The sequence below is a fragment of the Eufriesea mexicana genome, unplaced genomic scaffold (genome assembly GCF_001483705.2).
Source record: "Eufriesea mexicana isolate 0111107269 unplaced genomic scaffold, ASM148370v2 scaffold1920, whole genome shotgun sequence".
Lineage (NCBI taxonomy): Eukaryota > Metazoa > Arthropoda > Insecta > Hymenoptera > Apidae > Eufriesea > Eufriesea mexicana.
The window spans coordinates 272,902-297,895 of NW_016910007.1; the positions used below are offsets into that span (position 1 = coordinate 272,902).

At 41.7% G+C, this 24,994-nt stretch overlaps 1 protein-coding gene across 1 annotated transcript in view; it reads left to right on the forward strand.

Annotated features, from left to right (window-relative positions):
* LOC108549383 (uncharacterized) overlaps positions 1-20,825 on the forward strand; it is a 45,578-nt gene extending 24,753 nt beyond the window's left edge. Inside the window, exons 3-10 of the mRNA XM_017902733.1 lie at positions 5,516-5,787; positions 5,902-6,231; positions 7,234-8,761; positions 11,327-11,430; positions 12,795-13,211; positions 14,283-14,323; positions 14,768-14,947; positions 16,859-20,825. Of these exons, the coding sequence (XP_017758222.1) occupies positions 5,516-5,787; positions 5,902-6,231; positions 7,234-8,761; positions 11,327-11,430; positions 12,795-13,211; positions 14,283-14,323; positions 14,768-14,947; positions 16,859-17,183 (3,197 nt within the window). The 3' untranslated portion in view covers positions 17,184-20,825. The remainder of the gene's footprint in view (positions 1-5,515; positions 5,788-5,901; positions 6,232-7,233; positions 8,762-11,326; positions 11,431-12,794; positions 13,212-14,282; positions 14,324-14,767; positions 14,948-16,858) is intronic.
* The last annotated feature ends 4,169 nt before the right edge of the window (positions 20,826-24,994 follow it).

Below are 24,994 nucleotides of genomic sequence, written 5' to 3' on the forward strand. Positions count from 1 at the left end.
GATAGGTTCCTAGAAAATGTGTTGTGTGAAACCGTGTTGTATGAGACCCAGAGTCAGTACAAAAAGGTCACGTTTCGAAAACTTACTAAAAACAAATTGTTTTTTAATTCTACATAAACAACTTAATTTTTATTACAAATATAAACGTATGTACAACACAAAACAAAAGAAAAGCAAAGATATTATTTTAATTTAACGAAATCTTAATTTAATAAATTTCTTTGTCGTCACTGCAATTTTCTTATCCTGTTAGAGCGAAACCGTGTTGTAGAGGGGTTCCCGCAATTTATGAATCGTGTTATAGTGAAACCGTGTTGTAGGAGGGCTACCTGTATTTCGATTATTTTGGAATTTAAGTATAGAATAATTAGAGATATTTTTATACTTTTGTACTTAAATTATCTACAAGTATTCGGTGAAATTTTGGGGATGGAAATTTTATTTTCGTACATCGAGGATGTTTTCTGTTTTAATATTTGTAAAATATCGGGCAGTTTGGGAGATTCGTTACGGTTTGGATAGTCGGTGTATTCTGTGATATGATGGATGAAGGAAAGAGGAGTTTTTAATTTCTTTCGAAGAAGAATACTGGATTGGAATAAACTTTGCACCGAGTTCAAGACAAAAAGCAGCAATTAGAGAGGAAAATTCGCGGCGAAAAGAAGGTGAAACGTGTGGTTCGTCGATAAAGCGTTAGACCTCGTGTATAGCCAGGAGCTGGTAAAAAATATTGAACCTTAGCTGAAACGTTCAACCTCGCTCTATTCACGGTCAGACTATCATTTATTCCGGTCTTTACAAAACTTTTTCCTATGACAAGGAACTGAATACCCTGCAAAAACTACTTCAAAGAAATGCCTGCTGAAAGAGCCGGAAAGTTTTTCAGAAAACCGATCATAAAGCTATCCAATAAACTATGAAAGCTCGTCAAAAGGAACGCTGCATTCGGCAAAATCTGCGTTCCTTAAAATTCCAAAAATCAAACCCTCGTACATTTACACCTAACCTAAACCTGAAATTCAAACGACACATTATCCTTCCACGATCGTATATTTCACAGTGAACGAAAAATAAAAGGATCTTCCCAAATTGTAATTTCGCAGGAAATTTTTAAATTCTTAAATTTCCCCAAAACTAAGCAAATATACATACGAACCTAGAACTCCCATAATTCTAAGAACTGAGTACTCCTGTGGACCTGATATTCTACCCTCGTCGAGATCTCTCTAAGAAGAAAATATTTCAGGGAAAATCCTTTTCAAATTTCGCCACGAGTTTCTCAAAAACAGCCCAAAATTATATGCGAATCTCAAACCTCCCAAAATCCTAGGAACTTGGTTTTCCTGTTCACTCAATATTCCACCCCCTTCATGATCTCTCTGAGAAGTAAAAATTTCAGTGAAAATCCTTCTCAAATTTGGCTATAAGTTTTCTAAAAACGATCCAAAAATATACGCGAACCTAGAATTCCCAAAAATCCTAAAAACTGGGTACTCCTGTGTACTCGATATTCCACCCCCACTAAGATCTCTCTAAGAAGGAAAATTTTCAAGGAAAATCCTTTTCAAATTTCGCCACGATTTTCCCCAAAAAACAACCCAAAAATGTACACGAACCTAAGACCCGAGTATTCCAGGGGACTCGATATTCCACTCTCGCTAAGATCTCTAAAAAGGAAATCTACGGTAAAAAGAAAGTGGAAAAAAAAAAGGAAAAGAGAGGAAAATCTGCAAGGGACGTAGTCGATGTGGCACGTACGACAAATTGCGCGTCGAGATCGATCGGTCGTCCCCCGTCGCTACAATTTCCATCTCCGTCGTGGTGCGAACAAGAGCGTTTACAACGATTTCAATTTACCCCCGGCGGGGGGTGGAAGCGATAGTCAAAGACGGATATTAATTTCTTTCGGTTGATTTATTAGCGGCGTGGGTGCCGGCCGACAATGAGCAAAAACGTTGGAATGGCCAGGTTGATGGCGCGTGTTGGTGGCGGTTGCAAGCTGAAAAAGCGAGGCGGAAGTGGAACTCTCGAAGCCGGGAACGAAGGCTAGATATTCATGGAATCGTGGTGGAAAAGTTTTCTCTCGCGATACACCGCTGCGCGGCACCCTCCGCGGATCCCATTTCCTTCTCGCGCCTCCGCCAGGATACGCTCGCATTTATATCTGTCTGGTTTCGTTGCCGTCGTAAACGACGTTCCGCGCCTCGAAATGTATTTTTCAACGAGCCAGCGCCGTGTCTCCGCCGATGCATCGGCTGTCGATGCTGATCGCGAACCGGAGGAATTGATGGAAAGGGCGGCCCGTTGCAGCGGGGAAATTGTTTCCTGTTAATTCGTTATCCGCGCTGGTTCTGCGCGCGGTGGTATCGCGCATCGTCTGATAACACGCTGACGTGTTCTACTGATCGATCTCGCGGAGCCACTGCCAGCGCTATATATTATATATGTACGTAAGTGTCATGGTATTAGATTGCGTGCTATGAAATTCGTTTCCTTGGTAATTTCGTCACGAAGGTGGTGTACTTTTTAGATCATACAATTTCCTATTATCCGTTCCTTTTACAGAGATGTTCGTGTTTTCGGTGGCTTCGTTTATTCTCCTTTTGGTCCATCTTGGAACTAGAGCTTTTCGGTGATATTTAAACAGGTAATCGCGTAGGTGGACAGGTATAGTTAGACGTGTATACTAACGTCCAATTTGTATACGTATGTAATTTATAATTGCGTACACGTACAGTTATCACATATTTGTGTATGCATAATTGTGTATACGTACAATTAGCTAAAATGTGGACCTAAGTATGGTATATACCGGTTGTTGCAGTGTTGAATGTATAATGAGCGGGCAGTGGAACTGTGGGAAAAATTAAGTCGGGAATGTGGCGTATAGATAACGATAATTATAACGTCAGCGTGAAAATAAATATATACGCGGTGTAGGTTTCTATCTGAATGAAAGGCGAAGGTAAATTTGCCGGGAAACAAACATAATTGCAGAAGTAATAATAGAAATACTTGCGTAATAACGATGAAAGGTAAAGTCGTGGGAAATTCTTTTATACCCAGTTTTCCAATTAAATTAAGTGAAAGAATTTTTCACTGTACACTGTCCAAACATTTGCCAGGATATTTTATTACGCAAATCTCTCGCAGACACGTGAAATTTCCAAAACCAAACGAATAACATCCGCGAATGGATTTGCAAGTCCCAATTGTCCGATGATTAACTCTCGCGTTTTACAAATCCTATTTCCCCATGCGGAAAATTAATACTTTTAAACATCGTATCGTTGGCGAGCACACAAAAGTTCACTGTTTACGCGTTTCGTATTTTTACTTCGTTTTTCCCGGCTGATTTATTGGAATATCTTATTGATTATCGTTATTATTCGCGTCTACCGATTCGCAGGTACCAGGAATAATTCCAGGTGCGTACGATTTTCATCATTCGTATCTGGAATCTGTCGATAAACATTAAATCCCATTCTACATGGAGCAGGAGGCGAAAGAGGGTAAAAAGGAATTTTAATTCGTCCATTTGCCAGAATTCCACGAGCGAATAAAAATCGCAGATCGGATCGCGTTCACGTTTCCATTACGCAACAATCTTTCTCCTGCTTTAATGCCTCCAAGTGCTCCAGCTTTGGAAATATTTTTCTCCTCTCCCGCTCGCGAATGGCGGAACGTTTTTCGAAACCCAAATAATTAGGAACGCTCCGTGCTTTGCCAGAGACACGGTAGTAAAACCGTTTTCCCCGGTCCAAAGATTATTCCGTTTCCAGCTCGTACGATCGTGAAAGGGCGAATTAAGGGACGCACAAATGGACGGAATCGGCGCTCGTTTAAGAAGATCGCAGTCGTCATAATTTATTCCCCATAAACTGAAACGCTTCGGCAAAGTACGTTCTCGTAATTGGCAGTACGATTAATTCATATTAACGTCATAATAAGGGAGAGTATGTACGGCCGAGACGAGCCAGAAAGGACGAATCGTTTTGCAGCATTCGCTGGTCCTTCCCCCCCTCCCTTTCTCCTCCTTGTTACGTCCCTGGTCCCCTTTCTTCAATTAGTCGCGTAAAAAGGTCCTCGGAAAGAAAGAACGGAAACACGATTTCGTCGTTTCCGGTTAAATCTGAAAAAGGGAATCTAATTTTGTTATAAAATTTCGGAAAATTGAGAAAATTCAAAGGGGTCTTTAAAAATTTGCAGTGAGTAGGAAATATCTTAATTTTGGTACATAGTTCTTCGCTTGGTATCGCTATACTAGTACTATACTAATTACTAGGTGCTACCACGTGAAGGTGGAGAAAATGGAGGTGGAGATTTACTGAACGATGATTTTGGTGTCGATATAGTAATTTCGATTAGGGATTCGTTGTTCAGGAAAATGAACGCTACAAGAATCACGATTAATGGATATTATAGGTTAGAGAAGAAATTACAGTTTGCTGGATCGTGTAATCCCTAATTAGTAATCATTGTTAATATCTTACGGCTACACGTAGGAAAATATATTTAATTATAAACAAATCGATATCGACAAAGCGTTTTAAGATTCCTGTGCATATAAAGTTCGCGAGGTACTTCAATTAACTAATAAAATATGTTGGTCGGTTGTATCGGAAGGGTACAGTCACGTTTCGAGAAGCATGCGCCGTGATTCCACGTTTTATCGACGAAAATTCACGCAAGTTACACGCAAACAGGCACGCCGTTCTCTGGGAAATTAAACTGCGATGATAAAGTAAATAGACAAGTTTATTTGAATTCGAATTTATTGGAATATTGTTTAATGACGATCAAAAAGGGGGGGATGTCGGTTTTTTTTCATTTTCCTTTTTTTCAGTTCGCTCGTCCTTATTGCATTAATTTCGTCTGGCAAAATTAATATTTGCACTTCGATACGCGTTTTTACCCAGGCAAATTCGGTTACCCTTCCCGGGTGCTTTGTGCATTAATTTCGAACGAAATGCTTACAAAAATCGCTGGAATAATTTATTCGGGTGATTTAAATACTCGATACACAGTGCAGGTTGATAAATGTATAATTAACCAGAATTATCTTGAAAGTTATCCGACTCTGGGATACGTAAATAAATATCCTTGTATTCTCGTACTATTGCAGCGTTAAGTGAACAATATTTACAACAATGTAGATCAGACCTGCGCAAGCTAAGCTTCGGAACTTGGAGAGCTTCTTCCACTCCACTTCCACCACCTCGACGCAAAGTTAGTTTTCATTTGTTTCTCGGGGGATGCATAGTGTTAGTGGCAGTATATAACAATGGAGAATGACGTTAGTCTCTTCCTAAATTATCCCTGTCTCTTACAAGTGACGATAATAGTGAAAGATAAAATAGCTTTAAGGACACCTTTAATCTCTCAAAATGATATTATCACGAATTTTCTATTGCAACGGAGAAATCGGGACAAGAAAAATGATCGCATCGAAAGTTATATAAGGATGTGAACACGGAATAGGTATTTGAAGGAAGTATTCTCTGTCACATTGCAGCAGCAGACACGAGCACGAACCAGCAGCCTCGCACGAACGCGACGGTTTTTACCACCCAAGCCGACAGTGCGTCGCAGATTTCCGGTAAAACGAGCTTTGCCGTGCCAGCGCCGCCTCCATTGGCCTCCGCGGAGAAAGTCCGCAGACTTTCGGATGGCGAACACTTCCGGCAGCCCAATGTCACCGTTTCCGGACACGCGACCGTGCAGAAGCAGCTGCAGGAAGCTCAGACTCAGGCTCAGGCGCAGGCGCTAGCCGACATGATCTTGAAGGTACTCATCTTTCTTGAATTCTTACACAGTATTGTGTTCCCTTTCGTTATTCGCGCTATTGAATTTCTACGGCAAAATTTACTAAAGCAAGAAATGGAATTTCTTATTTTCCAGGGCACCACCAAAATGGCCATGAAGAGAACGACTTCCGACCCCGGGCAGAGATTGCACTTGACCTATCAGACGTCGGTCCAGTCGACGACCAGTCAGCAGCAACAACAACAGCAACAACAGCAGCAGCAACAGCAGCAACAACAACAACAGCAGCAGCAGCAAAGTAATCAACCGCAAGCTCAGCCCGCGGTTACAGATAGTTTCTCAATGACAGGTTACTCCGAAGATGGTGGCTACTTCAGTCCTAGTCTTCAGGATGAAGTGTTCCAGCAGGTCACCGCAGTTCCTGACAGCGTTTTGCTTCATGCTACTCAATTGGACTCTCTTCAGGTAATTAGAGCGACGATAATTCCACCTCTGCAGAACTGTCGTATACCTGTACCCGCATGTACCCACCTGGAACCTCCTATCAGCTGTCAAAACACGTCTTCGGTGCATCATTGTCTACCAAACATCGTGTACGAGCAACCATCCAGCTCGCGACTTGCCTCCAAGGAAAAACTCGAAGCCGAGAGAAGCTGGAGCAACGTTCGCGAGTGTAGCGTAGGTGTTTTCGTCGCTCGTGCCAAGATAGAACATCCAGGAGCCTTTGACGGGCTAATTAGTCCCGACGTACCGTTCTTCGTTCCGCGTTAAGCGCCGAAAACGCTTTAGTTTCAATTACGCGACGGTGTAGGGGGTCGTCCCCTCTCCGGACGCAGAATTTAATAAGGCGAATTATCTAAGTAGTTGACGCCGACTGCACCAACGTTGGCAACGACAACGACGCCGCTTTGTGCCGTTTGAAAAGCACCGTATCCTCCCGTGTTCTCCACCTATCCGCCGGATATCTCGCCGACCCCTCTCTCCTCGTGTTCTGGTCCCCTCGCCAACGAGAAGTCTCGTTAACGTCCTGACCTACGGATACCGGGGATTCCAGCGTAATGGTTGCATCCGTCGGCGTGCCGCAGGAACGCCTTCATTCCGCCAACTTTTCACCCCATGTCCCCTGGCGAATTCAATTTTTGACGAGAGCTTCCAGGATGAGAATCGATATCGCTGATGGAGGCTCCGGGCGATGTGTCGACGCTGCAGATGTTTTTCCTGCGGTTTTCTCTATGGTTTCCCTGTTTCCGATGCTTTTCAAAAGATGGCGGTTCTCTTGGTTAAATATCGCGATGAAATTGAAGGTTGAAAATGACTTTGATCTGCTTTTATTTCATCGCTGAGCACTGTTTATCTAGTTGTCCGATCTTCTTTTCCTTCGTATTAATTTACATCCCCCTCGTGCGATTAATATCGTGTATATGTAAACGATGAAATAAATAAATAATCGAGTGCCAAACCGTGCAGTTTCAGACAGCAAGCCTCCTGCAAGAGCAACCAACTGAGCAGCTACAAGACATTACCCTGGAAGACCGCTATCCATCTCAGCACACGGTGAACCCTGACCTGCAGGCGTTGGTGAACTCTCCGTTACCAGACTCGTTGGCTGAATTCAGTACCTACGGTGCCCAATATACGGAAAGTCCTCACACGTTACCCACCCAGTCTCCTTTACCATCTCCTTTAACGAGACACGACAGTCCGAGCTTCACGTATCCAACGCCTCCAGCTAGCCAGGAGGGTCTCCTGACCGGGAGCTTCCCGCTATTGAGTCCTCAAGAGGACCCTGAAAGCGTTAGACAAGTCTCGTCGCCACTATCAGCGGCGTTCTACGCGACCACGATGTCATCCGCGGCGGCGGTGGAGGAAGCTCTGAGCGAAGTATTGCCAGGCGAATCCGAGGCAGACGCCGACCTCTACGGGTCCGGTTCACCCAATCCACACTCACCACTGCCAAGTCCACTGTCAGCGACACCAGCTCCATCGCCTTTGTCGTCTCTGCCGCCGTCCTCCGTTTCATCGCCGGGACCTGTCTCGTTCACAGGCACCAGTTTCCCTGTGTCGCCGCATCATGCTCTTCAGAACCAGATGATGCCCAACTCGGAGGATCCGCTGCTCTCGTCGACTCCCAAGGACTTCACGACAGCCAGCCGTAGGCGATTCGAGTTCCAATCCTACAAGTTCATCACGAGCCAAAACTTGGTGGACTTTGGTCTTGGTAACGGTAGCCTGGCTGGTATCGTGGTGGACAACAACGGTGAGTTCAAGCTGATACAGACGGCTGGACTACAGAAGACGAACGTTCTGGTGCAGACTGGCTCCCTGAGTCCAGCGTTGACGTTCAAGAAGGAGATGCGACTGGCTACGCCCAAAATGGAGCCTGTCACCGTGAACCTGGGTCTGAACGTTCAGACTAACCATCAGTACAACGCTGGCCAGTTCAACCAGCAACAAGTGGTGAACCCGACCAAGTTTCTCATACAGACCAACGTGAGTAAGAACAATAACATGAGGCAGAAGACAGCTAGTGGGAATCTGCCCATCCCGGTGGAGCAGATCAAGGAAGAGCTTCTGGACGAGGATGTCTTTCTTAATCCGAGTAACGTACCGACTGGCAGTCCTGTCAGACAGTGCAGAAAGAGGCCACGTATGGATGGAGGTTTATATGCTAATACGTCGCACTCGTACCCGTCGAGATTGAGGAAGGCTTGTGACCGACATTGGGACAGTAGCTACACGCCTCCACCGATTTTGGATCCTTCTCGTCCTGGGCCTGGCCTCTACGCCAGGCTGCACCAGTACGAGAGGGACTCCGACTTCAGCTCCGACGACTCGCAAGGCAACGATGGCCCTCCGCCTAGAATTAACATAGGCACGAGGTACCAGGCTACGATACCGCCGATCGGTAGCGATGGAGACAGAGGCAAAGGCGAGCCAGAGGCTGATCATCTGCTCTGGGATCCTGGTATAAATAACGTGCTGACGGATAACGAATGTAAGTGAATCTTTACACGCATTCTGGATTTGCTTTATCGACATTGTTGCGATAGGTTTGCAAACTTCGAGACTTTTGTTTTGTTACTTGTATTTGAGGTTTAACGTTGGTGAAGAAGTTTTCTCTATGGCTTGTACATACGCATATTTGAAAGCGAGAGAGGTTGGTTATATGGGATTTCGAGTGATTGTACAGCGTAAATCGAAACTTACATAGAAGATTATGGTAAAGCGTGTCTCTTGTAATATGTTATATATTATAAATATTGTATACACAGTGTTGTATTAGGGAATATTTATAATTTATAAGTTATGCACGAAGACGTAGATAATATCAAATAGCGTTAATGGATAAAATTGTGGCGTTATGGGAACGTAAATTTTGGGGTTTATTTATTTTTTATTTACCAGAATTTCAAAGAGATTCCAAGGTCACCGAAACTTTATTTCAAATGGAACAGTGTGGTTCGGAATATGCATAAACGTAATACAAGTTTCGACGAATTCAGTGACCTAAAAATTGCCACGACATGTTGTAATGTACGCGGAAAGTAAATAGAACCCAAAAAGTTGCCTTTCGCAAAATACTGCAACTTTGTCAATTAAAATATTTTTGTGTTATCTCTATCCGCGTGGATATCCGTTTCCGTGTATTTTTAATACCTCGTTCGCGGATCATTTTTAATTGGAAATTATGCCAACATATTTACACAGTTCGACAAACAAGCATTACCATATGAATTAAATGCAAAGTTTATTCCGCCAAGCTACTAATTTACATTCTAGCATTTGCAAATAAGACAACATCGTGTGATCGATCAATTAATAGAACTAATATAATTTCCCATATGAACCAATGTAACGTTAACTTCAAACACAAAATTGCGAGAGGAAAAATGGTCGAATTCGAACGGGAATAGGGTGAAAAGATAGAGGAAAGCGTATCCTTGAGAATGCATTTTGCCCCATGTCGATTTCCCCATCGGTCATAGTAACGTGTGACCTTAAAGCGCGACATTTGAATTACGCGATACGTTGAATCAATCGAAATTCCTCAACGTGGCCTACTTTTTTCTCTTGCAAACACACGCGCCGTGAGTAATAGCGATAGTAGTAAAAAATCGCTGACTGGGCGTCTGTCACTGACCACCGGATGAATAGGGAACTTGGGACAGGTCAGTGAAGACGTATGAGCGAGAGGTTCGATAGCTGGAGCGAGGCAGCGATAGTAAACGAGCATATCTCCGATACCGGAAGTCATATCGGCGCGATTCAAAGAGCATTTTAAAGAGCAGAACCCCGTCCTTTAACGATATTAAATTCAATTTTTCCCGTCGACACACGGAGACGTTACGCGGGATTGAAATTGAAACATTTCCACGCGCTTTGTTGTAATTAATATTAACCCCTTCGCTTAGAATATCGTGTGAGACACGTGGTAAGGATATCGGGTCGAACATAAGTATCACGGGCGAGACACGTGGTGAATTTTTGTCGATGATTTCCTGTCTTAATCGCGTGTTATTCTTCGCCGCGTTTAACCGTTTGAGTGCCACGGGTCATTATTGTTTCCCAATCGATATTTGCCAAGCGGCGCGATAGCGCTTGTCATATTCCGTGTCCAAAAACGCCGAGCGGCGCGATAGCGCTTCTCATATTCCGCGTTCACCAACCGAGCGCGCTGATTGTCAGCTTCGCAGGTCAGAGCGCTGGCACTTTTGGACACAAAATAGAAGAAGCGCGATCGCGCCGCTTGGTACTCAAACGGTTAAACGAAATGACTCCACGTGTGACTGACTCTGTTGTTGATTATGGCATAGGTATCGAAACTTTAATAATAGAACAGAGGGTTAATAATAGAAAATACGATAATTCGTAATTACAGCGATAATCGCAGGTTGAAAAATTGTACATTAACATTGGAACTATCGACGATATCAAAATTTGTATTTCCACAGTCGCTTTTGGGAAATTAATATCGATTTTTGTTAAAATAGGAGCACAATTACACGGTTTTTTTATTTTCGTTGTACGGTTTTAATTAATATCAATTGTGTACGGTACGTTTAAGCGCGCGTGACAGGTAGTTTTGATGTTAACATCGCGTTAATCAGAAAAAGCAAATTTGCCCGCGATGAAATTGAATTATCGCGCAGTCGTCGAAAGAAAGGAAAAATAGGAAATACGCTGAAAATGAATATTACGAGGGAAGAAAAAAGATGAACGACGATTAAAAATAATTATTTGACGAAATCGAGGAAAGTTTCGTCCTGTTCTCGATCAGGCAAATTGATCCCGATCGATCGACGTTTCGTAGTATTTTTATTCGACATAGCGCAGAATGCATCGAAGGAATAAGTAGATTACCCGGTGCATAAACGTAGATTGTAATAAAGCTCACGGGGCAATACGTGAAACGTTTGCAATGCCGCGATTGTCGTCGCGGTGCAAGCGCAAATTACATTTAGTTTACGCTTTCACGCGAGCGCGCGTTGTTCTCCGCGAATTGTGTCTGAAGCGAAAAAAAAAGGAAAGAAAAAACAAAACAGGAACTTTTGTTTTGCAGTGGAAATGTACCTACAATTTGCATGCTGCGCCGCGGTACCAGGTGGAGGAAGAAACAAAGAATACGCGCTTCATCTGCTGCACATGTGCAAAGGAAATATTCATGTACGATTCTTTGAGTTTAATTCCTTTATTCCCTTCTGTCCCCACGACCTCTGGATTTCTCTGCTCTTTCCTTAACACCAGCTGTATATGTTAATTGGAAAACAAAGGGGTCGAGACGAGAAGATGGCGTACTGTCATTACCTGTCATTTTTATTCCATTGTTCTGTCAAACGAACGTGTAAATATCGAATTTATCCAAGTATGCTATCTTTTGATTTGTGTACATATCGCGAAGCTATTTTCGTTGTCAGTATTCCGCCATCTTTGTTCTGGAAACGAGCTTGACCTCTAATTTACACGAATTTAGAGATAATTTGTGACTTTTGAATAATCTTGACTATCACTTCACTATCATGACACTGTGATCACTATTCGTATCCTTTATGCAATACTAATCCATTAACTGGGTTTACAGGTAGTACTCTTCTTCGTCCTCAACGAAGGTCAATAAGAATGACACTTTGTGTTTAACTCTTTGCGGCACAGGATTTCAGATAATAAAATAGTCCCATGTTACATAGAAATTTGATTGCCTTTTAAATGAAACAAAATTCGTATATTTTTACTAAGAAAGGAATCACATGATAAAAATAAAAACAAGAAAAATAATAATTTAATTAAATTTGTTGTTATAAAGTGGGACTTAAATAGTCCCACTGTTCCATGTTCAATGTTGTCAACATAAGCGAATACATTTATAACATTTGTCGAAGGTATTACCAACAACTTTACGTAAATAAGACGAAATATAAATCTATGCTATATATATATACTAAAAATGTCCCACCATGCATTACGGTGCATTAAAAAGGTGGGATACTTTTAACCCCAGCGTGTCCCAAGGAGTTAAATATATCACGATTAAATTGAACGTTTTCAAATATTCACTACGATTTAATTCGTTGTACACTGTGAAACAGAATTTTTCAATGTGGAGTCAGTTTGTCATCCCCAGTTAATGGGTTAAGGTTCAACCTAACGACCTAGTCTGTGACCTTAGACCTTCGAATGACCATGTGACAGTATCTTGATTTTTCAATTTCCATTTGTTCCTTGTAAATACGTTCTTCCAACAATATCTTCGTCTCCCAATGAGAACACAAACTGCACGAAGCTTGATCAATAATTTCCCAAGTACCTCACATGCTTAGTCTCTCAGAGTCACCAACGATCTCCATCTTCGGTATCTACCGAAAATGGTAGCCATTTGTAAAAAGATTCTTCATCCTTCACGGTACCTCCGTTACGAAACTTCATCCTTCGCGAAGTCCAGAGAATTTCTCATCTTCTCCGTTTCTGTGCGTCGCCAAATTTTCTAATTTTTCCTTCATACAATGTGAACGCGATTTATCGTCCATTTGCAGGAAGCGATGCTGAAGCTGATGAGACCAACGCCCCCGTTGCCAGCGGAACATCCGTTGTTGAGCTACGAGTGCCACGAGTCCGACCGATGGACGTCGCAGGAAATGGACGCATTCTATCAGGGCCTGCTGAAGTACAACAAGGACTTCTCTGCGATCTCGCGAGACGTGGGTGGCAAGTCCGCGAAACAATGCGTGCAATTCTATTATCTGTGGAAGAGGCTCTGCCCGGACGAGTACAGGAGACTCCGTGTTCGTCACGGTAAACCAAAGATTAAGACAGAGAGCAAGGATTGCAAGGACACCAGGGAGCTCCGCGACGCCATCGCGTCCGTCACGGAGATGGACTTTAGCGAAGACAAATCTATTCTTCATCGCACTCTGGTTAGTTCGCCTCGGGATCGCATTCCAAATCTTCGAGTACTCCTTTAGTCTATTTGGTTTCACATTGGTATTGATTTTGTCTGTCTTCGAACGTAGTTCGAATGTAAAATATTGTAACGAGGACAGTGCAAGTCCTTTAGATCATTGATTTAGTTGAAACTTTGCAGGTTTGTAGATTTAGTCATACAGTTCAAGAATATGTACCATTATAAAGACAACTATTCAATAGTTTTTGAGATATTTATGATTGAAGCTTTATTATTCTTAACTAGAGACTTGTTCCAAATTGTTATCAATAGTTATGAAGTGGTATTGTGGCCTAACGCCAACATCCGAAAATTGCTACCAGTGTGGGGATTTTTGGATATCGCCATTAGGCTAGAACTGTTAAAGGCGTTATAACGCAAAGGAATAGTAGTGAGTGGAAGACTGTGGAAAACTGTATAGATCTTTATTGAACGGGCGAATGGTTAGAACTAGCCTGTTTAGAGCCACGCAGGTCAAAAGTCGTCTTCAGAAGACTGGAGACAAAAGATAGAACGCAGGGGAAGGGATCATCCCCACACCGTTGGAATGTAGAGTTTACTTCACTATTGAATTTTACTATAACAATAACGACACTTGATAAATATTCGACATAAATCTGTAATTAAGGCAATAATAAAACTCTAATCATAAATGATATATTTTCTTGAACTGGACGACTAAATCTACAAACCTGCAAAGTTTCAACTAGATCTGTGATCCGAAGGACTTGCACTCTCCTTGAAGGATTAGTAATTTCTGATATTTAGTTTCTAATTTTTGTTCTTCCTTAATTTAAAAAATTTCAGGATACTGCCTATAGTTCCGGTTAGTGTGATTGTAAAATTTTGAAAAATCGTCGAATTTTGTTTAACGATCGTATCTACTTGTCAGAGAAAACAAAGTAATAGAAGTAACAGAGTATGTTAGCTGCTGAGTATAACTTAAATGTCACCGCTTCTTTTTCACTAGGACTATACGATGTAACATCGAACAGCCATTTTTCTCTCCTTTTTCAATCATTTTTTGGTAACCATAGAACGATCTGAATTTTTCAATGTAACAATCTAGACGATTATCGAGACTATTACTGTATCTTCCAACGAGCTTAGGTTCTCCAACTAACCAGTCGAGCTTCGAGTACGAATCGATCATCGATCAAGCCCACGACTCGCTCGTGGCTCGTGAAATGTGCTCGAGAAAATTCAAACCGGATGATCCGGAAGCGGGGAATTTATTTGAAATGAAATTAGATTCACGAGCAACAAGGAATCGATTCGTACCCGACACATACGTACAGCGCGTGACCACTCGACACGCGTAGTTGACATACGCGTGAACGTTTCTAAGTGTCGCATGTGACTTGTTGTTGGACCTGTCGTTTCTACTTTTCTCTCACGCTTTCTTCTCACAAGGTACGAGCGCGTTGTGCGTTGCGTGAAACCACCGTTTTGTGCGTTTACTTATCAATGTCCGTCGCCGTCGTCGTCGTCGTCGTCATCGTCGTCGTCGTCGTCGTCGTACGTCGTTGTTGTTTGTTTGTGTTGTTTATTTTGGCTTTGTGTTTCTTTGTGTTGTCAGAGCTTTAGCGGAAGTGTAACAGTAACGATGGCCGGGAGCACCCAAACCGCCCAAACCGGCAATACCGGCCACGCCACAGTCAACACCAACTCACAAACTCACACTAGTTCTGAGCAACAACTACCCGTGCCCACCCCACTTCACTACCCCTGCAAGATTTGCGGGAAGTAAGTCTCCAATCTCTAATCTAAACGAAACGAAACGAAACGAAAGAGAAAACGAAAGAGAGAGAAAGAAAGATAAAAAGATAAGCAAAAAAAAAATAAATAAATAAAAATAAAAAGAGTCCGTTCGAACAAATACTGACGGCCAGCCACTGACACAAGTGACTCGATTAACACGGTGGTTACGAGCGGCAAGTATCGGTGCAAGCACAAGTATAGAGAACACCTTGCTTTTTTTTAGAGAGAGAGAGAGAGAAAGACAGACCGAGAGAGAAAGAGAGCCTTCCTGCATACGTTACCTACTTTTTTTTACTGTTTTTTATTTTTTTTTATTTTTTTTTTTTTTTGTCGAATCACGTAGCGAATTAAACATGCCCGTCTTGTAGCTTCCAATTTCGGTTACATGTTGTATACTTTACGGAGGGTTCGTGAATAACAGGGATGTATTTTGCTCGTGACGGTATAATTGCTGAGAAAATTCTTTTGCGTTGAAAATTTTGTACAGAAGACCTCTGCATGGCATTATTTTTGTGCCGCGAAGTGCGAATTTTTGTATTGAAAAATTTTACGATGGGATATGTATATTTGCTGTCTCTATTTGAGATATATATATCGTTTCAAGTATCGACTCGAGAAATGTTTAAATTCTTTTGTTATTGTATTATATTGTAAATATCGAAGTTACTGTTTCTTTGACGAAGAGAAGAAGGAAGAATGCAAATTGAGAAGACTGGAAACATCCCTGATATTTGTTAACACTCTGGACTACAAACATACCTTCACAGAACGACTCATCACGATGCTTGTATCCTATTTGCTGCTAGCTCCTATTAATGCCGCTTTCTAATCGATGTTTTACTTATCACGTATTAACATGAAACAATTGTACGACATACCGTGGCAGCAAGTTGGATATGTTCAAGGGAAACGCACTATTCTCTATGTAATGTACTCAAACAATTGCTTTCCGTATATTTCCATACCGTAGACACGTTGCGTGAAATCCGTGAGAACGTTTACTATCAACGAATGTCCGTCTCTCTCTATTTTTCTTTTCCCCTATTTCCAAATTTCTCACATTATGTTTCCAAAATACGCTTTGTTGCGATCTGTGCATAGTTTTGCCGCATTGATATTCCGCAATTGAATCGATGTGATTTGCCTGTATGAAAAGAATGTCGCAAATTGTTGCAAGAGTATCAATGTACATATGAAGTAGAGAATATAGCGCCATACTTATAGCGACACGTAGTAGCATATGACTATGCCGCATCAACGAAACCTCGTTTCATACACGTGCATTATGAGACAAAAGAGGGAGAGCGTATTTTTTCCAGCCCGCAGTACAATTTTCAATTACATTTGCGTCCCTGTCGCTTACATCCCCACTGTCAGTAAACCAGCATTCGGATCTCGTTCATTTGAATTGCGATCGTTACAGTACGGTTACACGCCGCACGTCAAGGCGAATAATTCCGGCAATAAATATTTAGAACGCTTGCATTACCATAGAATCGATAATTAATGTTGCAGCGCATCATACGCATGATCTGTCATTAATTAGCTCAATGTTCATACGTCGTTGTCGTCGAGTTCATAAATACCGGACGCATCGCTCAAGATACGTCCGCTTGAAACTTACAGATAACCACTCATCATCGATATCAACGATTTGCATTAAAAAAGAGAAAGATTTTTTAAATAATAAAAAAAAAAGAATCCCTTTTCTACGCTACATTACCAGTCGAGTCAGCCCACGAGTTAATAGCTCCCGTTTCTTTTCACTCGCATAGTCTGTATGCTACGTACCGATCCAAAGCATCGTGTTCACCTCTGTCTCCGATCTGCCCGATCGAAACCGAATTGCCAGCATATAATAATCGGCTTAACCCTGTGATTCGATTTGTCTTGCAGAGTTTTCCACAAAGTGAAAAGCAGAAGTGCCCACATGAAATCCCACAGGCCAGTGCCCTCGCCCGATTCAACGGGACAGGAATCTAAGAGGCCTGTCCAGCAGCAGTCGAAGGCGCAGCAGCAGTCCCAACAATCGAGCCAACAACGTCAGCAGCAGCAACCACAGCAACAGCAGCAACAGCAGTCACAGCAGCAACAACCGAGCAGCGTGTCATCGCAGGCCCAAGACTACAATCAGCAGCAACTGCCTTCAAGCAACGGCGACACCAGCGCTCAGAATCCAGCGCATTTATGGCACAACCCGACCCGGCTCAGGCCACCATAGGACGATGCCCAGCCGGTTCAACTAAAGTTACCTTAACGAAGGCTGTAACGGTACGGTAGGAAAGTATTTTACGGTCGCGCGAACTACGTAAATAGGCACAGGCACTACTAAGAGAAAAGAAAATATATTAATCACGATCGTCGAAGGATCGTCGATGACCACGACGGAGGCGCGTGGAAACATAGATCAGTGGCCGCCACAACTGTGTCTCACTCACCCACGGTGTCGCACCTGAACGCTCCTGAACAGGCAGGCACGTTGACTGACGTTTAGGCGAGGTTAAACGAGCAAGGACACTTCCACGATAGATAATGTAGTTCCGTGAAGAATGAAACGAAGCCGAGTAGAAAGAGAAGAGGAGAAAAGCAAACGAATAAAAAGAAACGAGAATACCTCTTGTACGCGCTATGGACCTGAGCGAAGCGAAGCCCCGCGTGTTCTCTGCCAGGCCAGCCATACCTATATAAGTTAAACCTACGCGATCATACACAGGTGAGGAACGCGTGCACCCGGAAGACGACTCGCGAGGCGCCTCTATCGTCGTCGATTAATAGAAAGAAAGAAGAGACTCGGCCAAGACAGCCCTAGTTTTTAAAATGAAAGACCCAGCGAGAAGAGGAGAGATCGACCGATTGACGAAACGAGGATAGGGGTCCCTCGAGGACGTTACCTTCGCAGCCGTAGTCGAAGCTCTGTTCAACGAGGAGACAGGGTACCCCGGAAGTCCACCCTCTTTCATGTGAGAACGTGGGATGGATGAAAACAACGCGACAGTCCAGCAACGGCAGCGGCAACAGCGATCGGTTGGATTGTCGATGGGATAATAATCGAACGTGCAAGCTTTCCGTCTGATTTTCCTATTTTCTTTTTCTTTCATTTTTCGTTTCTTCGATTACGAACCGGAGGACACTGGAGGTGGACGAGAACGTCGTCGACGGAAACGAATGGCCTAGAGGAAAGCTCTTGTACACGAGCGACAACCAAGCCGGACGGTGTTTCGAGTCCTTTCCCTTTTTTCGATACTAGCAACTAAGCAGGGGCTAAAACTTCACTGGACGTGTTAGATAAGGGAATAATTAGCCACGATCAGTGCGCTCTAACGATTATCCGCGGTTCTCGATGTACCTATTATGGCTATATGCACGTGAAATGTTCCCAGGATTGTGCCACGAGACATTAACTGTTACCTGTTGCCTCTTTTTGTCATTTTTTCAACGTTTTAGACTACCTTTATGCGCCTTTCTTTTCCTTTCAACGATCTTTTACCTGTCTTCTTCTTTTCGATGACCGTGAACGGGATCGGCCTGCGAATCCAATCGGATTTAATTGCAAAATCAAATTGTACTCTCGTTTGAATATCTTTTGCAAATGTGATTCGAATTGGCAACGAAAATCGAAAAAAAAAAAATGAATCGAAATTGATCAAAGGTATGATTTAACGCCTCGCGAATATAGTCAAAATTCGTCTCTTTGATAAACGGACGATTCGCGAGCAGATCCCGTGATTCTAAAATGATGAACTCGACTTGTTGCACGTTCGCTCTAGTTCTACTTAGTTTAAAAAAAAAAAAGAATTACATTAGCGTATTTAAATGTGGATAAGTAAGCGATCACTTGTCAGAGAAACGTTCGTAGATTTGTTGAAGCTCCCCAAGATTTTTGTTACCTCTGTTACTTAATATATATAATATATATATATTAACTATATTTGTCAGAATAAATTTTAATATATATTATATATATATACATATTATACATATGTATAAACAGATCGATGTAATTTGAAGATGATTCGTAGCCTAGGCGAGATATAGTTCTCTATAGAAGGAAAAATTAAGAGAGAGAGAGAGAGAAAGAGAGAGACACGTTGTTCAAGTTTCACTTCGGCCCGCGATCGATCGTGTGCGATCGCGATCGAACTGTAACATAATTGATTATACATACAGCCATGAGTACATTATACATACGCGCACCGAACGCAGACACGTGGTTAGAGAGCGTTTATTTAAATGAATCGAGGTGAACAAAGAATTTAAAAGATGAATTAAGAAAATGAACGAAGAGAGGAAAGAGAAAAAGATGGATTATTATTCGACTAACACGATCGCGTTAGATCACCACTCTATGTGTACATAATCTGTGTACATGTCTGTACATAATTCTAAACGTCAGTGTCTGTATGTACAATTCGAATGAATTTTAACGCAAAAAAAAAAAATATACGTAGGCTAGGTTTTAGGTTGTTTTAGGAGGGATCTATATTATAAATAAAGTATATATACTTGGCTTGATTTTCTACCTTACTAGGGACTACGTGGCGAAATTCTTGAACGAGCGATAGCGCGTCGACCTGGGCATAAATTTCACGAATTTTTATCCTTTCGTTTCGAGCGATCGCGACGATGTTCCTGTATGTAAGGTGCCTTAAATGATTGTTTGCGTTGATTAGAAATTGTTACCATGCGGCCGTTGACACCACGTTGTTTCATTTTTATATTCTCGAACTCTATTCGATAGGTAGTACAAATGTAATTTAATTAACGGTTAATTATGTTAGCGATTATTTAGCGGTTATTATCGTTTAATTTACGTTTTACGTTGCCATATGAAATTCGGCCTACGCGGCGGAAATTCGATGTTGCTTGTTTTAGTTACGTTTTATTACGTTGTTTGCTTGTTTTGAGTGTATATACATAAATATATATATATAAATATAAATAAATAAATAAATATATATATATACAGGAACATCGTTTCCCCGGCGAAATTTTTGCACAATGTGAAAATGTGAGAAAACGAAAATGTAAATTTGGCGTTCACACCAGCTCCAATGGTGTACATCTCGTGTGAACCGGCCAAAAATCGTGCGCGTCCAATGGTCGACCCGCTCGTGATCGTCGCTCAAGCATTTACACGCCGATCGTAGCTGCTCTAACTCTACCTTAAAGATATTGTTATTGTTAACACTCTTCTTCTTATTAACTTTTACCATTAAAAGGAATAAAAAAAAATCACGATATACATTTTAACTTTTTAAACTTTTCACGTGTAAAAAGGGGAAAGAGCGAGAAAATGAGATGCAAGTGACTGAGGATGCTTTTAAAAGAATCTGCCAAGTTTTAGAGGAAACAAAGGGGAGAAAAGAGAGAGAGAGAGAGAGAGAGAGAGAGAGAAAAAGAATACGCAGAACGAAAGAAAGAGGATCCACGTAAACGATGGCTTTAAAAATTTTCCAATGTTGTTTTTAGTCCGAGATATGCGAGCGATGAATGTCGTAACGTTTGCAAAACCAGCGATTGCGTGCGAAAATAGAGAATGAGGAACGAGAGAGAGCGAGAGAGAAAGATCTGCGAAAAAGGAGCAAAAGCTTATGTTTGGCGTTCGGCATTCGTAAAGATTCGTTGGATTTTAAGCTTACGAGAGAATCGTCTGTCTCTTATGCGTGTGTGTCCTGTGTTTCTTCCACGTTTTCCCTTTCCAACCCTTTCAAACCCCTGACTCACCTATGAAAAGGAAAAAAAAAAAGAAAAAAGAAAGAAAGAAAAGAAAATGTGTAACGCGCTGTTCAAACGACAAACGTTCCGGCCACGCACCATTCGTTCATTTACAGACAAGAATTGCGTATCGATAGAGGAAAAAAGAGAGAAAAGACGTATGACCAAGGGCATCTGTCTATTCGAAAAGAAAAAAGAAAAAAATATCGTTTCTTAAAAAGAAAAAATATCGATCCGTGTTTCCGTATTTATATCGTTCCACGAACGACAGCATCGAACGACGTTTCGTTTCAGATAGATATTTTTCGATCGCATAATGCGTATATCATATCCGATAATAGTTAACAAGAAAACAAAACAGTATTTCGTCGTTCAACGTTCAAAGCGTTTCGCTGAGATTTTGTGCATTTATTTTTTAATCACGATTCTCACGGATAGCCTAAGGCCCATTGGCATACCTCTTTTACCACCATAGAGGAACACACGATTTTGTAAACTCTGAGTGAACGGCCTCCAGTAAAGGCGAAAGACGAAGAGAGAGAGAGAGAGAGAGAGAGAGAGAGAGAGAGCGAGAGCGAGAGAGAGAGAGCTAAATCGAATAAGAACGTAATCCTAGAAATCTATAATTAACTATACTAACTAAGATCCTAGGTGATTCGAATCTTAAAAATAAGTTCATTTAAGGTGTAAAACTGTTATATGAATTCCGACCACAGGTTCGGTGCATAAGTCGAATGCAACAAAATTAGCAGACATATCATTTAAGACAATACACTTGTTACAGAAACTACGTTTCTACTAATGTAATTCTTATTATATGTATGTAATCTAACTCTTAATCGGACTTAGAGAGATTCGAGGTGAAACACAACGTAGTTAGTGGTAAAAAAAAAAAAAATATGGAAGGTGGAAGAAAGAGGTTGAGGGAGGGGTGGAAGGCAGCGTTCGAGGAATTACCATCGAAATCAAATCCAGAGGTTAGGATTCATTGCTGAAATAAATTTCATCGAATATTTCGATAATTTCTGAACCGAATAATTTTTATAACAATTCCGTCATGAATTTATGAATAAATGAAGTAACGATGTACTTAAGATTAATTAGATAAGATCGCGTACTTAATTAAATTTAATTCGTTCATCTTTCATTCTCTCTCGTTACAAATGCAAATATTGTAATATACGAAGCTTAAGATACTCTGGATTTGTGATCGACACGAACGCAATGAACAATTCTGGAGGCTGATTACTCAGAACTCGGGGAAAGGTACGATAAAACGAAGCAATGAAACAGTAACGAAGATATGCATGAATTGTACAAACGAGTCCCTCCACGTCACAAAAAAAGAATGATATATATATATATAGATATATATATATATATCTATATGGAGAATATATATATAACAAAAAAAAAAAAAACGATAAATATGTGATGTATTTAAATGGTATGTGGTATATGGTATTACATATTTGTACATAGGCGGACCCGTGCCATCAACTAGTGAGTTGTACCGATATTGTACTGCCATTAGTCGAGTTAGCGGATAACATCGAGTGAATGAGAGATAGATTAACGACGAAACGGTTTACGTTCCAACGAATGAAATTTTTGTTTCGACGATAAAAGCGTGCCAGGCGAACCGGACGCGTAGCGAATTCGAATTCGGCGATTAATTTTTCATCCGACGTGACCATCCGGACCGAGTGAAATTTATTTTTAGCGAGCGTTTTCTTTGTTAGGTAAGCACCGAATCGTAGTTTAATTTTCAAACGGTAGACGAAATCGTTGCACATTTATTTAACGTTGTACTCAACGTTACGGATGAATTATCCAAACCCGTTCCAAAATGCGTAGTCGGAATTTTCTTACAAAACATGTTGATCAATTTTGAAGCTTCAACGATAACTGGAAAATATCGTGAGATACGTTGATATTTATCGATATGTTGATACATATATACAATGCATGTTACGTTCGTAGTTAATTTAAAGCGCGAAACAGACCAATACAAACGCAGTGCCCTCGATTCTGTCGTTACCATTGCTCATTGGAGACTTGATTAATTTTCGATTAGTCGAATTTGATCGATATTTATTGCACGCCATAACTAGTGCGTTTACGAACACGAAGATGTCATGGCGAAACGAATCGAAGCAGATGGCGAGGTTATGTTGCGAAATATATTGGTACAACTCGGCGAAGAAAGTGTAGCGTGGTTATACACCTGAGGAATGTGCTCAAAATACTGTATTAAAGAGAAAAAAAAGTCTACTAAATGATCATCAACGTTTATGCAAGAAAAAAAACTACTCTTAAACAAGTGAAAAGTTATTTATTGGATTATATTGATATCGTAATCTATCGTCCTCTTACCTATTACCTACTTTAATGTCTATCTCTATACGCCAGCATGGTTCTTTATACTCTTCTATTCGATGTTAATACTATTCTCTATTATAACTTTTACTACGACGGTGAAACAAAACGAATTGTATTGTTAATAGTGTTTTTAATGTATTCGAAACATGGTCAGCTGTAGGAGAGCCACGGATACGTAATGTCGCGTTTCACATGAGAACTGGTCGACTCTATTCGATACACGCACTGATGAACTAAGTGAAAGAGAAAAAGAAACGAGGAAACAGCGAGGAAAGAAATTCATAAAACGCGAAGCATTGGGAATCTTTGATCTCGTTCGCACAAACGCATCGTCGTTCCTGTATCCTTTTCGTCTGGCAACTAAGTAAGGTTAGATTTGTTCGAACTGTCAAACTCTATCCCGAAACTGTTCGATTTTTGTTCGCAAGACACAAACGCGACCTTTCGATTCTTCTTATTCAAAGATCCCTTCTTCTAAAGTTGTACAATCTCTCGACATAACCTAGTTTTTGCTGCCGTGATAATCGCGATGGAATCGTACGGGAAAATCATACGGGGAACGTTAGGGCAGCAAGGTCCAGAGTATTCATGTGACACGGACATTTTCTATCGCACGGTTATTATCGCAATAATTACGATAGAGTGAAAGAAGAAACGTGTGCTCGGTAGCAATATCGGTGTGGACGTGTCCGCACTGTCATTGTTTTTTCCACTTCTCTGCTCAACTAGTTCTTACCTGTAAGGCGTAGCTGTATACATTAAATATCCTCGTCACGTTAGTCTTTTAAACGAAACGGCAAAACGAAGAAAAGAAAAAAAAAACATCGTTCTCTCTCCGACTCTTGTATCGTCTTTTGCTCAAAACTCGCGGGAAAGGAAATGTTATTAAAGGAACACGTGGCCGGTGATTAGCCGGCGGAAAGCGCGAACCACAGACGAACCTCTCGTAATAATACGACGGAAAGAACAAACATTTGCAATGATATCGCTCAAAAGTTCGTGCCATAAGCAATATGGACAATATATTATTAATTGTGTTAGATGACGTGTGCGCTAACTACAGCTGGCCGAATGACAGGTTCCGTTTTAAAGGAATCTGCAGACGAAGCGTCACGTGATCGCCCCTACCGGGCATTCTATTATCCTTCCTTGTCGAACATTCGAACAGACGATTCTATTCACGCGTGCACTTTGTTTTCGACGAATTCTCATCGCTCGTCGAGCTCTTTATTCGTCGAATAGGCTACTTCGACTAATTCTATTGGCTCTTCCAACTTTAAGGATTCGTTTCGACTGCACTCTCGATCGCAGTTCGAGTTTCCATGCTATACAATCAGCTCGCCGAGAGACGATCACGTGACGCTGCTTTCTACACACTTACACGCAGTTCAGTCAATTTGAAGCGCGATGTGGTAACGAGTCGCCAACGAAAATCGACAGGCCTATATCGATCGACTTTCTCCTCGAATTTATTTCGATTCACGAGGAGAGGAACGAAAGACCCCACAGGAGGCCTCGAAAACCCCCCACTAGCGACTCCGCCACATTGGTCTTCGGCCAAGGAAGACGGCACAAACGTCACGGCTGATCCTGTAAAGATCGAACGCGCGATTCCGTCGACTCGCTTTCGCCATTGCGAGTCGTACACCACGTGACGTCCACTTTTCCCATTACACGGCCTCGTGAAAATTTCGATCACTGTGTTGGAACGTCTTTAGTCTGTCTGGTAGCCAACCATGTAACCGCTTGCTTTTTCGTACATTTTAACGAAGTTTTAACGAAGTCTCTGACCGAGGTGCTACGACGTTCGTGCGTGAAGTCGATCGTAAGACGAATCGAGAGTCTGGGGACGTGCGTGCGCGATCTTAACCTCGTCGACGAGAATCAAAAGAGCTCGGGGTCCGGCGAAAGCATCGAGCAGGTGAAGACAAGTAT